General features: G+C 37.3%; 1 protein-coding gene across 1 annotated transcript in view; it reads right to left on the bottom strand.

Moving 5' to 3' along the window:
• The window catches only part of LOC140166980 (uncharacterized), a 185,802-nt gene that overhangs the window by 128,480 nt on the left and 39,364 nt on the right, over nt 1–17,958 (bottom strand). The window contains exons 17-24 of the mRNA XM_072190462.1: nt 17,085–17,447; nt 15,313–15,801; nt 12,884–13,147; nt 9,753–9,899; nt 3,861–4,028; nt 2,627–2,899; nt 1,605–1,877; nt 1,112–1,384 (exon numbers count right to left, since the gene is read on the bottom strand). Coding sequence (XP_072046563.1) covers nt 1,112–1,384; nt 1,605–1,877; nt 2,627–2,899; nt 3,861–4,028; nt 9,753–9,899; nt 12,884–13,147; nt 15,313–15,801; nt 17,085–17,447 — 2,250 coding nt within the window. The remainder of the gene's footprint in view (nt 1–1,111; nt 1,385–1,604; nt 1,878–2,626; nt 2,900–3,860; nt 4,029–9,752; nt 9,900–12,883; nt 13,148–15,312; nt 15,802–17,084; nt 17,448–17,958) is intronic.

Raw genomic sequence — 17,958 nt, 5'->3', positions numbered from 1 at the left:
ATTAATATCATAGGGGATTCCCATATTGCTCAATGTTCAGTGCATTGCACCATTAGGGGAATCCCTGATAATATAGTAGATATGACATCACGGGGAATACCCACAGGAAGTGTTGTAATGTGGCAGATTGGTCTATTAATAGATCATGGGTTTTCTGGAGAATAAAAATGTGAGAGCTTGAGTTTGCTCTTGGCAGAATATCATGAGAGGTTGTTAACTCTCTAGGTTTTGATCATAGTTGTGCTTCAAAAGGAGGTACATTTGAACCAGTTTACATAGCCAATAATGTGCTATTTTAATACAGCAACAAAGGAGATTTTGAGAGACTTGCTGGAGTCTGGTTTATAAAACAACACATCTGTCAAATACAGTGGAGCAATGCAGAAAGCAGCCTGTTTCCTGGAGAAAGAGTGATTGGTGAAAGAAGCACCATTTTTGGATAAAGCAGCACAAGGAGATAAATGTTTGGAGAAAGCAGCGCAAGGAGATAAATGTTTGTGTGAGGATTTTATACGCAAGGATATAAAAATGTGTACAATGGACAAGTGAATAAGGATATAAGTCATCCAGAACATTGCAAGATCTCTATGATCACCAAGAAGACTGCGAGCTAAGTAGTAACTAGTTAAAAGAGTGATTATATTTGATTACATTGTATGTGCATTTGTTGTCACGTATCAAGCATATTTTACTTTCAATTAAAGACTTTGATTCTGTTATCTTAATCAAACAGTGTATTTTTGTTGTTTATTTGTGTGAATTCGCCAAAAGGTGATTTTAGCCTTGAGTCAATCGACTTGTAACAGTATCAACATAGATCAGGGCAGGCCAAGGTATATTAGGTGGTTGATGAATTCAAATCAATACAGCTCTGCCATCTTGCCATCAAAACGAGTTGTCCTAAATTCATGTACAAATGCACATTGTTCTTGTACAAAAATATAAAACATGCCAAAATGCTTGTTCAAAACAAATGTGTGAAATGCAACTGCAAGGTACATTTCAAATGCAAATAGTCTTCAAAAATATCATTTGCAGTGTGAACAACAGAAGTGTTTTACTTTGACTTATCAAATCACCACATAGGAATTGAAATCAAACTGGGTCTTACTTGTTCGTTTGCAGTCCACACGCGTCACATCATTTGAGGACTGCAGGAGAATACGCACCGTGATGCAATATTCTTCACCGGGAGTGAGGCTGTTGAATGTTGCTAATCTCTCGTTCAAGTTGACGGTGCCACTTCGTATTATCCCTTGACTATCCCTCACTTGGACAAAATAGTTGAGGAAATCATTATAGCTGCTGGATGCATCACCCCAAGTGAATTGAAATGACGTGGTGGTCACATCAAGACAAACAATTTCTCCTGGATCAGGCGTTCCTGGAAAATAACACAAAGAAAGTGAAATACTTGATGTGTGAAAATGAGGGGTACTATATTATTTGATCAATTTTGTCTTCATTTTCAGCTTTGTAACTTGTAATAAATATATACATTTTTTACAAAAAATATTGATAGATTTCAGTGTGAATGACAAAAGTGTTTGACTTTGACATATCAAATCACCACATATAGGAATTGACATCATAGTGGGTCTTACTTGTTTGTTTGCAGAACACACGCGTCGCATTCGTTGAGAACTCCAGGAGAATGCTCACTGTGATGCAATATTCTTCACCGGGAGTGAGGCCGCTGAATGTTGCTAATCTATCGTTCATGTTGACGGCACCGCTTTGTATTATCCCTTGACTATCCCTCACTTGGACAATGTAGTTGAGGAAATCATTATAGCTGCTGGATGCATCGCCCCAAGTGAATAGAAATGAGGTGGTGGTCACATCAAGACAAATGATCTCTCCTGGGTCAAGCGTTTCTAGAAAATAACACAAGTGAAAAATTTGGATGCGTGAAATGAGTGTACTATATTATTTTATTAATTTTGCTTTAATTTGCAACTTTGTGACAATTAGCATGTACTTTTTTATAATCTTTGGGGAAAAACCTTAAAAAGCATTGACAAATTTCAGATAAACTGTTGACTGTACTTCAAAATACACTCATCTACTCTAGGTTCCAGAGTAAAAAATAAGTACAGCTTGTCTGTACGCAGTGCGATAATACTCATACATATGAGGGAGGCACTTATAAGGAAGAAGAAGAAGAAGAAACGATCCTTTCAATTTTCTCACTTCAAACACTTTGATACTTTTGTGAAAAATGATAAATTTATTAACCTGCAGTGGCCAGGGCCGGATTTACCATTGGGCATGGGCCTGGGCCCAGAGCCCCCAATGTGGCATGTTTCTTTTTAGCCTGAAAACACAATGTTTTGGACCAAAATATGCTAAAATTGAACAATTTTGTGCGCTTTCGTGCACACAGGCCCTTTGCATAGCAAAATTCACCTTAATTTTGGGCTAAAATGGTCTGAGTGAACATGAGTTTGGAGCTCCGAATTTTGGCCTGGTCCAGGACCCCAAAAAAGGTAAATCCGGCCCTGGCAGTGGTCATATAGCTAAATACAGGTCGGGCAACAAATATCTTGACCAAAATGCATCCCCAAACAAAAGCGTTTGAGTTTTAAAATCACCACATAGGAATTGATATCAAACCAGGTCTTACTTGTTTGTTTGCAGAACACATTCGTTACATCCGTTGAGAACTCTAGGAGAATCTGCACTGTGATGCAATATTCTTCACCGGGAGTGAGGCTGCTGAATGTTGCTAATCTATCGTTCATGTTGACGGTACCGCTTTGTATTGTCCCTTTACTATCCGTCACTTGAACAAAGTAGTTAAGGAAATCGCTGTAGCTGCTGGATGCATCACCCCAAGTGAAATAAAATGAGGTGAGGGTCACATCAAGACAAACAATCTCTCCTGGGTCAGGCGTTTCTAGAAAATAACACAAATAAAAGTGAAAACCTTGGATGTGCGAAAATGAAGGATATTATTTTATTTATTTCACAATTATAGTACATACATTTTAAGCCACTGGAAGGCTTAAAAGTCAAAATGGCCACAATATTGAAAATAAATAACTAGATGCGTAGTTATTGGCCCTAGTTACTTTTATTTCCATTTTATTTTCAATATTGGGGCCAATTGGACTTTTAAGCCTTCCAAATTCAGCATATTTGCAGTGCATGCAATCATAAGAAAATGGTCAACTTTGGGCTTGTCGTTTTATATGAAGTCAACCTATACAATTACTGGGACTTAGCAAAGTTGTAATTTAAGACTAGTAGTCATACAAAAGTGATGTTTTATAAATTTTGAAGGGGGACCACATCGACTTTGTGCCCCCTGAATATGTTGAATTTGCAATAAATTTCATCTCCGTGAGGGCGCTGTTCGAAATGTAAATGAATTGTGAGCTCAATTTTTTGGATATGCATTATATTCATCCTATATATAGCATCAGTGACAACATAAAATAATTAATCTGACAAAAAATGTGAATTTAGGGGGGCTAAACTTGCCAGTTTACAAAACATTACATTTTTCTTGCGTTATTTAATGACCCTGTGACACAACGCGCAATTACAGATTTTTTTTTTACTTTTTGACAAATTGGGCATGCAGTTAGTGTGTATACAAGGTTTCAGACCTCTCTCTCTTTTTGTGAAATTTATTTAAAGGGCAACTTTTGGGTTCAAATTTAGACCCCCTACTATACTCCAACTTAAATGGCTGCCACAGAAAATCCGTAAGAGCTACAGATCTCAAACTTGCAGGTTTTTAATATTTTTACAGGGTATTAAGGTACAACATATGAGTAAAATATAAAGCAAATCTGAGGGGGTCAGGTGGGGCCTCCTTGATATGATATGGAGTGACCCATAGATGTTGTTACCTGTTTGGCCTACTTCAGCATCACCCTCACATCTCTGCTCAGGGAAGGGTGACAGTGGATCTAGTACAGTGACTACTTCAATAACATACTGCTCGTCAGGGAAGAGACCGTCAATCACTTGATATGGTTCTTCACCATAGAACACTCTGCCTGCTTCAACAGTGTTACCTGTATAAAAAAGCAACGAGAAACAGTAAAATATATAGAGGTTATCCACTTGACTCATGTGTGACTAACAAAAGACGCTGATTCCCGTAGTATTCCTCATTCAAAGGAATTCAATACACGACCTCGGAGTTACCTGCATGACTTTGGCGGGCTATTTTGAAACAGTTATGGTTACACATGCAGGTACTTCTTTTGAAAGTCCTAAACAATTAAGGTATAGCAGTCGCTGATAGGATATGCAGCTTATAGAACACGGATAACCTCTAATAGATGTGCTTTTAATGAATTTTATATTCATTATGCTCAAAACATGTTCATCATAAATAGCTTTCACATCTTCAGGACAAAATGTTTCAAAGACTTAGGAGTATATTTTTGTTGTGCAATAACATTGGCAATAGTAAGCCTACTATGATGCATCATCACTCTCAGATCTCTGCTCTGTGAAGGTTTTGTCACATTGGGCTGTTCCAGTTGAAATCCATATACCCCTATGGAAGACATGACCTTAATCTCCTACACAAGGAGTGTAGATTTAACATGGAGTTACACATTCAGGTAACCCCATTTGAAATTCACACCCTAGGTGTGGGATATTAAGGTCATATCATCCAAAGGGAACATAAATTACAACTGGAATAGCCCATTCTCTCCAAAAAAACACAGATAAGGGGTCAAAGGCCATTAATCGGTCATCGTGACACATGTTACACAGTGCACTGACTGGCTAGGTTTCATATATGTGACCATCCACCACATCTGAGCCCGAATTTTCTTGGAGAGTTTTTAGAGGATACCAAATCCCTGTCTCCTTTAAACCCACCAACACACTGAGGCAAAAACTTGTTCACCCTAAGGACAAAGTCCCGAAAGACAAACAGAATAACCTTGTCTATGCTATCCCATGTACAGACAATGGGTGCAAGGACTTGTATATAGGGGAAAATAAGCAACCGCTGGCTAAGCGCATGTATCAGCATAGAAGAGCAAGCGCATCCGGTTGTGGAGACTCGGCTGTATACTCACATCTCAACAGTACCAACCACACATTCGATAACAAGGACGTTGTCATATCGCGGTGGTTTGAAAGAGGTGTGAAAGAGGCTGTTTATGTGAAGCGGGAGGAGCCATCTCTGAACAGAGGAGGAGGTCTGCACCAAAACTTGGCGGGGGCCTAGAGTTCTGCTATCCAAAAGATCCTCGCGTCTCAGTTCTGTGACCCCATCACGGGTCACTGACCAATCGCCGCCCGAAAAATCAGGCGGCTTGAGGAAGCATCCAGGATAGGATGTGAAACGTCGCCAGTCAATAAATAGTAAGTCCAGTTGACTAGATTTTAATTTAAATCAACATGAAATTTTACAATCATGCATTATGATTTAAATTGTCCCAAAAGGAATATATTTGTATGTAAGTTGCTATTTTCACAGTAAAGTAGATACACTGCAAGATTCTCATCTGTGTGACGCCGATGTCACCACAATGTCACTCCATCGGAAACTACACCTCGGACAGAGTGACTTCGCGGCGCGGTGACTTCGCAGGAGAGTGACACCGGTGTGACTACGCGACTGGGCCTGGGTGCTCAGTACCAGCGTTTTGGGTTGCCAGTTTTGCTTTTATTGCCATATTTTTTATATTCTCTTGATTTATTCAAATAATATTCTTTATTTCTTGCTTTTTTTAGGGGATGAGGGAGGGGAAATTGCAAACTGGACTTTAAAAATAAGGGAAATTTTAGATGAATAAAATAAATTTGTTAGTAAAAGAAATAAACATGATCAGTAAACAAAGTAGGGCTATAATTCAATAAACTAAATTATGATGAATAAAATACATTTTTGTTAATTGGTGGTTAGGCCTATTTGAATAACTAAATAAATAAAAAGTTAAGAAATAAATAAATAGGAAGAAACCAATGAACGAAGAATGGAAGAAACAAAGAACCACTTGAAAGAAAACAACTTGAGAAAAATTGCAAATAAAGAAGTTAAAAGTAGGAATATAAGAAGCATGTAGGCCTATTGATGAATTAAAATATTAAATGTGTAAAATAAATAAATAATTATAACAATAATAATTCATAACAAGCATTAATATTTGCGTGATAAAAAATAAGACAATTTCAAACAAACATTGCAATAGGCCTATATTGATGTGACACCGATTTATAGGTATAATTTGATAACGTAAAAAAAAAAAATCAACATGAAAAACAAATCAAACTAATATAGGCCTATAAAAACACCATTTTGAAAAACGGAAAAAGAAAATAGCACAAGCCAAAGTTTTGCATAAACTTACGGCAGTAAAAGTATAAATTTGCAGTAGACCTTTCAGGAAAGTGACAAGAAGTAAAACAAATGCATGCTAGGCCTATAAATCAATATTAAATATAACAGAAAAAGTTTTGGCAAATCAAAATGTATAAATTGAAAATGCTAGGCCTATAATAGGCATACTTTGCGAACTTCGGCTCAAAATTAATATCTCTTTTAAAACATTTAAAAACACAATTCGTTTTAAATATAAAAAAAGTTTCAATAGGCCTATATAACGTTATCATGCAAAATATGAAAAAATAGGCCTTTTTTAATAGCAAAACATGTCATCTAAAGCAATGATATAAGTTTTGTAGGAAAACAAGCAAACAAATAAACAAAATAAAAATGTTTGAAATGAAACAAACAAATAAACCAAAAACAAGAACTGCAAATAAAACACACACAGTTGACGATATTATTAAACAGGCAGCACGAAAATAATTAAAAATATATAAAAGAGAACAATAAATAAATGAAACAAAATTAATCAAAAGTTGAAATATAAATGATAAAGAATGTAAAAGCACGATAAAAACAAAGACGGCAGTACGGCCACACACCCATGCACTGTACAGCATGCAGCATCAATCAATCAATTATAAAACCAACTCAAGTTCCATTCATGGCGTATACAAGCAGTAAACAAGCATGATACGGCGTATTTGTCATCATCGGCGCGTATTTGTCATCATCGGCGCGTCGTTTGTAGATATACGCGAGCGTCACCAGAGTGTTCGAACTCATAACAGGGTTCGGTCAATGACCTTTGGCAGCGTAGTCACCTTGGCGTTCGCCGACTGGGTACCCAGCAGGCAACGCATGGGGGCACTGGCCACGGAAGTCACTTTGATGTGACTACAAGATGTGGACCACTGTCGGAATCTAGTCAGTGGTGTACATCATGAGTCGCCGAAGCGGCATCGAGGAGATAACACATCGGAGGCTAGCAGTTGTAGTCACTGCGTGATGACACTGCTGCATAGTACCCTACTGCCTTGTTTCCGATGTAGTCACTCTCTTGTAGTGACTCCGTCGGCCACCATAAGTTAGGTTATTATGGTGTGACGGCAGTGGTGACTGCAGAGATCCAGTGCGATGTAGTCACTCTGCCGCCAGGAATTTTGCAGTGTATGTAGTACTTCCATGGTCCGGGTATGTGTCGGTGATTGGCGATCGTCTTGTTGCCAAGACCATTGAATCAGTCGATCAGCGTGATTGTTTATCACTAAATGTGTTAATGCTCATGTATGCTCGGCAGGCATTTAATTTTAATTTGGGGGGGGGCACTAGGTAAAGACAAAGAAGGGCACCAAGGCCAACAAGTGATGAAGAATGCCTTGAAGTTGACAAAGATCTGCAGGCACCAAGGCCAAAACCTAAAAAGGGCAGGCAATGGCCTTAAGCCGGGGGGGGCACTGTAATGGTGAAGGGGGGTATCAGGCGCGTCCGTAAATTCATGTAAAAAGGGTATTTTTCAGACTAGGGTACGTTACGTGCGTAACGTGAATAGGGTATCAAATTCATGTAAAATTGGTGTAAAAGGGTATGTCTTTGGAGCTCTTACGTACTTAGGGTAGTTTTGCCAAGGTTGGGATTTTGTGCTTTCTCCTTCATTCATGAAAAGTGAAAGGAAAGTGTCTTCTTCCTACACCCCAAAAGCAGTTAAAAGCCATCTTTTAGCTGTCAGAGATGACAGATCCCTATAGCTGGCCCAGCTAGCATACTAAAAACGAGGTCCCCGGACGAGGTCACAACTTGTTCAGAATATACAACCAATCAGCATGTTTTTTCTTAACTGTGGAGTCAATAAATTATGAGGAAAAATATAAGAGGATTTTCGATTGGCCGAACCTCTTTAAGCTCATTAATATTCATACTCTTGGTGGCTTCCAGCCCAGAAAATTTGGTTGATCGGAACATGGTCTAAAGGAGCAACAAAGTAACCACGAACTTCTAGGTTTGTAAACAAGCTGTGTCAATGAACTTTTGACATGTGTGAAATTTTACCGGGGTATTTACAAACACAACGATTGAATAATTTGGAACTATTTTGGCTTTTTATAAAATATAAATCAATGAGGTCCAGGATTTTGGTTGGGTTTACCACTAAATCCAGTATGATAATTTATGCTCTAGGATGTTTTAAATCGAGACGAAATTAGGAAATAAACTAAGCTAAACTGGCCGTGTTTGCCATCTTCTTCCAACTTCAATGTGTGGTTTGCAATCGCCATGGTCGTAATTTGTGTTGGACTTGCAGTTCAAAATTCTCTTGGATATGTGGAGAAATGGGTACATCCCAATCCCAAAGAATAAATTCTACAATATTTCAATAAAAAGGGTTGGACCTGTGATCCAAAAAGGTGAAATTATTGGCCCAAAAATCTTGAAAATATTGGACATACTGCATGAACTTTGAGGTAAGCTTTAGCACCACGTAAACTTGTATGGCTCAAAATTCAGACGGCTTGCCACAAATTGCTAGCCCTATCATGCCACTCGCTGCCTGGGTTCTGTGTGTTTACTTGTTTAGGGGTAATAATGGCATCAATTACTTGTTTAGGGTTGGGGAAAAGACAACTACTTGTTTAGGGTAGCAAATCGTGCAACTTATACTTGTTTAGGGGAAAATTTCAGTCTTGGAAATACTTGTTTAGGGTGCTTTTGAGAGTCCTCGGATGCGCCTGATACCCCCTCTTGACACTATAGTGCCCCCCCCAGAGCCTTAAGTGGCTTCCTGTAATAAATATAAGTTACTTAAGTTGCTTGGAATGTAAAAACAATGTGTAGTGAAAATTTACTCTTTTATAGTTAACAACTCATTGAGGAACCAACCGGGGAACCAAGCTGGGAGGAAATGAAGACAGAGCAAAATTAATACAAAGTACCGGCAAAACTCAGACCACTCCACCACCCTGAGTCACTATGCAAGTCCAATCAAGTATAGTACAAGTAGTGGCACTATATAATACCTTGAACCAAAACATATATGAATGTCAAACACAGAGAAATTAAATATCACAAAACTAGTAATGGCTAAAACGAAATTGCATGATTATTTAAACATGTTAAAAACAAGTATCAAAACAAAAGCGAAGTTATTCCAAAAGTCAGATCATGCAGCACTCCGCAACTGGCCCTAAACGGACTGAGGCTCAGAACACAAAAAAAAGGAAACCCAACCTTTAGAAAATACAGATAAGCTTAATGACAAATACACCTGATTGATTAAAAAATACTGTACATAAATACACAAGTCATATACAAGGCACATTCTTTTATAATATATCCAATAAATTACACACATTTAGTTTCATAAAACTAGATCACACACATTACATGTACATACTATGTCACCAACAAACAAATTCCTTAAACATGCTTCTCAAGCCATACATACCATCAGAGTCAGTGTAGTATACAATGTAGTAATCAAATGCCGGGTCTCCAGCATTGGTGTCTGGTGCATCCTCCCAGCTTACGCATATCTGTGTGAAACTATCTGTCTGACAAGCTTCTATAGTGATAGCACCGGGGCAACTTGGATCTGAAATGAGTTAAATACCGTAAACAACAAATGCTGACATGATAGCAAAATATGATATAGACCAATAGAAATATGATGGAAATTCGAATCACTTGGCAGATATTTTCCAAGGAGATCTTTTTTCATATGCTGTTTAAAAACAGCAACCGAAGGTGCAATTTTCAGTGTTATAAGTTATAGGAGTTATACCCAAGGCATGTGTTGGTTTGATCTATATGAATATCAACTGCATGATGATCAGTAGCAAGCCAGCTCACTTTCTGTAGAGATGCTATATTTTTGGTTCCATGATATTTTGCTTGCTACCTTGGTTTAATTATTATGATTTGATTAATTTTTATGCTTGCTATCCCCTTGTAACTAGATTCAATTATTTGCTGTATATACTTTTTGTTGTTAGTCCTTGAGTAATGGCAGTTTATCTGCTCAAAACATTGGTTGTATTTTTGATTAACTTTGTCTACTATCCCTGTGGTTTTGGATTTTTACTAGTGCAGTAACAGTGTTCACCATCATGGTTTACATACTGCATCCGTTTTTATCTTGTCTTTGTCTTTGTCTTGTTCCCCACACCAAGTTGGTATACCTGGCTCGAATTTTTTTATCTGCATGATGAGTGTTATAGTTGTTTCTACCACTAAGGGGAGTAATTGTGAGTTAAAGATAACAGCAAAAGTGACGAGCTTGTCACAATAAAATTGGCATGACAACGTTGCAACAAAGTTAATTCGGATGAACAAGTTTATTAACCATTACCCAGAGCAGCCAGCACACATTGAGATTGACAAACAAACACTACAACAGTGTATATTGACGGATTTGAACCATCAACCTTCGTTTACAAGCACAACGCTCTAACCAACTGAGCCACAAAGGCACGCTGGAGAAAATTAAAGTGGAAGATGGAAATCTATTAAGTTTGAATGTATAATAATTTTCATCCCTTTGTGACTTCATTATTTATTATAAATATACAGATCTGATGCATTCTGCTAGGAATGTGACAAGCATCATTCAAACCTAATACCTATAGACCATTTGACATCATTGTTTATGAACAAAGGCGAGGGACTCGTCTATCGATATGCTCGAATGGACCGCTACACTGTTCAATGGCTTTCTTGTACTAAATGAAATGTGGTGGGCAATTTAAAATGCACATGCCCTGAGTAAACTACGATGGGTACGCACACTGCAGGGCAAAGAACAATGGAAATTGCCATAATTCGCGCGCATACTGCCGGGCAATGACGTCACATGTCAAGTGGTCTATAAATTTCAATTGTCAGCTCTTCTAGAGTGTGTCTCTGTGGCTCCGTTGATTAGAGCGTTGCATTAGTGAAAGTTCAAAAACTGCCAGAAGCACTTATTTTTTGTGGATTTTTATTTCAATTTTCATGTGCGCTGGCTGCTCTGGGTAAAGTTTTTAACAAATTGTTCATCTTATCAACCCAGAGAACCAAGTATAATAATTTTTCAAAGTGTGTTGGAGATGTAAGCATTTTCGCAATAGTACCCTCGGTTACTTAACAAGTTGATGATGATAGTAACAAACCTCAAAATTGTTTCGTAAAAATAATCAATGGACTCACAAGAATGATATCAATAAAAAATAAGGTGAATCACAAAGTCTTAGTTAGAAATGTTGGTTTATCATTCACTTGTGATCTTATATTCAACAACTCTTCCTATACCTTTGTACAGGAGCGAACCGTTGTTAAACCGTGATGAACCCACACTTTTACTGTAGCGTATACGCGAACGCGAGCGAGACTACGCGTTACGCGAGAGCGCGTAAAATTCATCATGCCTGGAACCTTTGTGCGTATGCCAGCTTACAAGTTGAATTCAGTATTTTTCAGGTAGCGGCTAAACATTGCCGTTTTATTCTGTAGTTTTATTGCTGATATCAAAAGAGAAATCATCGAAATTTTTGTCAGGCTGAGTGGCAATGATTAACTGACATTCCTTGTAAAATAATCGTGAATTATACGATATTTAGCTTCTTTAAGCTGCCCTCAAGTAAACCACGCAGACGACGCGCCGCATGGATCGCGTTGTTAAACGGTGATGAACAACGGTGAAACATGATTGAATCCCTAAATTACAAACACTTACCAAGTTTCAGCAGCCTATTGGGTCTATTGCCATTTGGTCTAATACCATTTCGTCTAATTCACGTTTAATCTCTATTACCAAAAAGGCTAGTTGCCTCTTAGTCTAATAATCATATAGTCTAATGTCCATTTAATCTAATATTGTTTGGTCTCATAACCGGTATGTTTACTAACCATATAGTCTAATACCCATTTGGTCTAATATTTCTTTAATAACCATTTGGTCTAATAACCGTTTGGTCTAATAACTGTTAGGTCTAATACACGTATGGTCTAATAACCAGTTAGTCTAATACCATTTCGTCTATTTATTAATAAACTAAATGCTTGTAAGACTAAATGGTTTATAGACCAAATGGGTATTAGACTAAATAGTTTTTAGACTAAATGGTTTTAGACTTCTTGGTTATTAGACAAAATGGTTATCGGACCAAATGGTTATCAGACCAAATGGTTGAAGGACTAAATGATTATTGGATGTAGTGGATATAGACCTAATGGGTTTAGACGAAATGGAAGTAGACGAAATGGATATTAGACCAAATGGAAAATCCCTGCCTTTTCAGGTATCCCCATTTGAAACTCACACTCACTGTATGGTAGATTATGATCATGTTTTCCATAGGGGGTGTATGGATTTCAACTGGAATAGCGTAATATGTGCTGCTATATTCCTTTTATTTAGGAAAAGTTATCCTTTCATTTTGTGATAATGTGAGCTAATGACACTCCCAGCCCATGAGCTTATGTTGACATGGATGGGGATGCAATTATTCTGACATATCAACATGAAAAAATCATATCAACAACAGCACTAATATCTAGCCATACACGTATCCAAACCAGAATTAAAGATTAAATTTTCACCTGTTCGAACTTGTATATCAAATGTCTGTTGACCAGTCCCCTGTCCGGCATTTTGAGATGTTACCACAATGGTATACACAGTTGCCGGCTGAAGGCCTGGGAAGCAGTGACAATATCCAGTGTTTGCATCAAACATAGCCAAGTTGTTTACACTGTCCGGCGGTGTGATGCTGATGACATAATCGGTCACGCCACTGATTGGTCCAAAGACTATACAGATTTCATCACTAGTCAGAACTTGGGTTAAGAACTGACCAGGAGTAGCTGATAATATTTAGAGTGAGAAGAAGAAATGTAAAATTTTGAAATGAAATTTGAAAGGGTCATAAGATGCATCTTCTACTGCAATCAAGGAAAAAATAGTTGGCACACTTTGACAATAACATGTTGGAACTCTTCATTGCCGCTCTGCATGTTCAGTGGAATTAGTATAACAATGTTTGATGAGAAGCACAAACCTGTCCCTTTCCCTTTCCTGCCCCTTCCCTCTCAACCAATGTTGGAGGAGACTGGAAAGCTTGATGTCAAAATTGCTTTCATCAACTTTGAATTGGTGGAGAGGGGTAGCGATTTACAGTTAGTGAGCCAAAGTGTGCCAACATTATTTTCCTTGATTGTGGGTCATCTGCTTATATTAACATAAAGGCAACCATACATGCACCCCTACACACATCCACCATCTACCTACAAACATACACACATACAAGGCATTTATACAGTGCCATTTCATAAAGACCACAGGGCCAAGATGGAAAACAAAACATTTGAAAGGCAAAATAAAACGGCAAACTGAAACAAAGCAGCCAGATTATTGTGGGAACAGGAAGGTTTTGAGACCTTTCTTAATACGTGGCAGAGAAACAGCAGAATGGAGTTCAGATGGAAGTGAGTTCCTAAGTGCAGGTGCAGTGAGAGAAAAACTCTTGTCGAAAGCTGATTTCAGCCTTTTAGGGTTGCATTTTTGTACCGAGCGACGTGTAGTGTCCGTTTCAGAAAGCAAGTCAAGTCGGGTTTGGTTGTACAATGAAATTGATTCAATGAGATAATGTGGTCCATATCACAGGGCACCAGTGAAGTTCTTGCAAATACTGGCTGGCATGTCGTACTTAGAAGCAGAGAAGATTAATTTTTACACTCAAGTTTTTGCAAGCACTGACATTTCGTGATGTTTGTTGCATTAATTCCCATAGTCCAAACGTAACAGCACAAGAGATCAAACAACATCAAAAATTGGTGATTAGTTGTTTGGTTATCAAGAACTTTCTTCACCCAATTGAATTTTGGGAGTTGCACAGATAATTGGAGGATGTTTCTAAGTGCAGATAGGTTTGCGCCTGGTTCTTCTACAACCGGCCTAGTTGATGCAATCTGATTGTGATGATTCACCATGGCAGTGAAATTACAATGCTTTGGATCTTACAAAAGATCTGGAAAAAGGTGCTATAAATCTATTTTATTTCTTTAAAATGGTTATGTGTTTCATTATCAAGAAAGTGATGGATCTGAGTAATATTGCACAAGTGATATGTGATGTTTTTGACAATGAAATAATCTGTGCAACATACTTATAGCACCATCAAAGATAACTTTGTGTCAGACATATTCAATTTTCATTTTCTATAATAGGATTGCACAAAGCATTTGTAAAGCTACATTTTGCAAAAAATCTCATTCAAATTGGACAACCAGTTCAAAAGATATGAACATTTAAGAGTTTCCAAAACAATAGGAAACAAAAGGAAATATTTTCTTTGTTTGGCTATACCCCAAAATCAATATTTCCAACTTTCGACTGATTTTGCTTGATCACATCACATGTCCATTTTTCACTTATCCGGCCAACACTTGGTCCCATCATGCCCGGTTAAAAGAAGTTGGACTGTATAACAACCTCTCTAGCTCAGTTCTTGTTTTACTTTCTATTATTTCATTTCATTTTTTACTCTCAAAAATATTACGAATCTAAATATGATATGATCCACTTAGGAAAAGGTCTAAAAATTTTAATTTGAAATATACCTAAAATTATGCACCAAGTTGAAAAAAGGAAAAAAATATTGCATTCAAAATATCATAGCTTGTAAAATGCTTTCAAAGCTGAATCACATATATTAGGACTTCTGCACTTCCACTGAACCATTGATGAATTTATATCTGGCAAGTCATACATTTTTAAAATATAATTATCTTACTAATTATATTTTCTTAGATAACAAATATCATTTGCAGAGCTGCTCTCTACATGTTATGCTTGAATTCACTTGTTGTTTTTTTCCTAGTAAAGGGGTAATTTTTATGCTCTTGGTTTTTTACCCTAGGATGCATGTTGTTGCACATATTAAACAAGTTTTAATAATTACATGTTGCTTGATGCAAATCGCCCATAACACTGTTGTTCATGAATCTTGTTAAAGGAACATCATACTCACTTTTAAGTGCAATACGAGCAGCAGTAAATGGAAGATCAGCTGGCACTCCAAGCCCAACAAGAGTAGAATTAACAGCCACACGACAAGTGATGTATGTAGGACAGTCATGTGTACCAAGAACTGTGTGTGTAAGTGTGTCAGTCAGATCAAAGGTGACACCATTAGCATTAGCTGTCGCTGGTTCATTAGCATTTGCATCACCGTCATCAAGGATACCTGGGCTAACGCTATTTGTGTTGATATAAAAGTCAATGTCAAGGATATCCAGTGCAACATTCGAGGTGGCTGGACAAACTCCCGCATTTGAACCATCGGGACTGATGTCATATATTATACATCGAAATTCGTAATCTGTATTGACATCAAGGTTTATGTTTTCATTGTGGTCTATGTCAGTCCAGGGGGTGTTGGTTGGTAGGGAATCTAGCCTGTAGCTAAGTTGTATTCCATTTCCTCCTCCTTCATTTCCTCCAGGTACTGTAGGAGGTTCTGAAAAAACAACACCATCAATAATAATAATAATAATAATAATAATACAGAGTTGAATATCCCAACTCTAGACAATATAAGGCGCCATATTTCAGAAGGGTGTGAGTTCAAAGTACAATGTTGAAAAGTTAGATCTAGGAATTTATAATATTACTAGGCGGTCATCCAGCTTTTGCTGTTTGTAAAAACAGAAGAACTCCTTTTTGGGTGGTTGGAAGATTTCAGTAAGTTTTCACCCAATTTCACGAACAATCTATTGGCTTTGCATTCTTATGACACAGATCTAGATAGACTCAAAATAATGATGGGTCTAAAGACTCTGATAGATGTTTCTAATAGTTTTCTGCACAAAGTTTCTGAGGAGTACAGTGAGGGCTACGGCCCTTACGAAACAGTTCTGTAAAACTAATGTAGCAGGGTCATCTAAGTTTTATCATGTATTAAGCTCCCTTCTTGGTTGAGCACTTTACCATGTCCATGGTTTCAACCTTTCTTGGATTAATATTATTATGTTTCTAATAGTAATATCAATTCTAATAATATTACTTTATATACAAGTGTCAATACTTTAAGTAATGTTTCTGAAAATGAATGTATAAGTGTCAAAAATTCACAGAAAACCTCCACCTGTGGAGAATGTTTTAAGAAGGTATTTGTATGCAACTCAGTGAATTGTTCACAATGTTCTCTTAAATTTCACTATGATTGTACTGATACTGGCTAAATTTATTCTTTTCATCACTACTCAAATGGGCTTTGTAATTCTTGCTTCACCAAAATTTGTTTAGATGATCTTTCTTTCAGTGATGGCAAATTTATTGATCCATTACATTTCAACTCATGTGATATTTTCTTCCACCATATAGTTGTGCAAAAGATTCTATTCATGCTCATTCATCTAAAAAAAATGTCCTTGAGCACATGAAATAGAAAAATAACAAAAGGCAGGCCTCCAAACCTCAGTGTGAAAGCTACAGAGCCTAAACTGTCTCATTTGCGTAACAAGAAATCACTTTAATAAGAGCCAACGCCCTTTATATCAGATTATTTCCAATGTTTTATGCATACAGCATATTAAATACATTCCACATTTCCCTCTTAATTGCCTCATTGTAATTATAATTTCTCTGAATGTGGGTGTATATAAATACTTGAAGGTCATTATTTTCTCTAATTCTTTTTACGGTTATAAACATATTTCCAACAATTACCTGAAAAAATGTTACCAATTAATGCATTTGTAATGAGCACATAAATAAAAACATTAAAAAAAGCCAGCTTACTCCAAATTTGGAAAGTAATTGTTTTTGTTATCCCTCCAGCTACGCAGCAGATGGAACCACACTGCAGACCTGCATGTGTTACTCTCTCAGCTAGCAAGTCATATGTCTCTGTGTATGTATTTGTAGTACAGTCTAATAATGCATTTGGGGTATTGTCATCTGTTTCAGTGTTGATTGTAGTGCCGGCTTCATTCTTCACATTCCACACAACATCCACATCAGGATCCACATCAGTTACTTCACAGTCAAATCTGTATGGCAAGCCTTCAATCAGGATGGCAGCAGCATCAGTATCATCCCCATCTTGGTCAGGATTAAGAGATGGATTCAATTCAAGGCTAACTGTTCCTGCAGTTGGTGGAACTGAAAAGGTTTATAAAATAAAGAATTTCATGAATTCAACCAGGAACGTTATTCAGGTAGTACACTTCCCTACTTTCGCTCCCCTTCAAGGTTTTACATTTGTCAAAAAGAAATTGGTGTTACTGGTAGTATGGTTAAATTACAAATTGTGTGACATTAATCATGGCCACCTTTAAGGAGGGTCGGAGGGGACCATGACTTGGGAGTATTCACTCAAATATTGAGACAGTTAAAGCTGAAAGTCCTAAAGGAATGGTATGGGTTCTATAAAGGAGATTCCATTGTTTAACAAGGGGTGTAATTTCCAACCTGTGTGCATGTTTTTTCTTGGGCTGGGGAAAATACCTAAAAAGTTTGTTTTAACATAATTATTATTGGTTTTAACTTAAAGACAACAAGACCTATGGTACTATAAATGAGATTTGTTGGCTTCTTTTTACTAATTTCCATTTTCACGCATTCCTACACCTCAATGGCAGCCATAGCTGGGTCCCCCTTAGGTCTATCCCAC

Source organism: Amphiura filiformis, chromosome 12 (genome assembly GCF_039555335.1).
Source record: "Amphiura filiformis chromosome 12, Afil_fr2py, whole genome shotgun sequence".
Taxonomy (NCBI): domain Eukaryota; kingdom Metazoa; phylum Echinodermata; class Ophiuroidea; order Amphilepidida; family Amphiuridae; genus Amphiura; species Amphiura filiformis.
The sequence above is the reverse complement of the archived record's forward strand: the minus strand, read 5'-3'. Positions and strand labels throughout refer to the sequence as shown.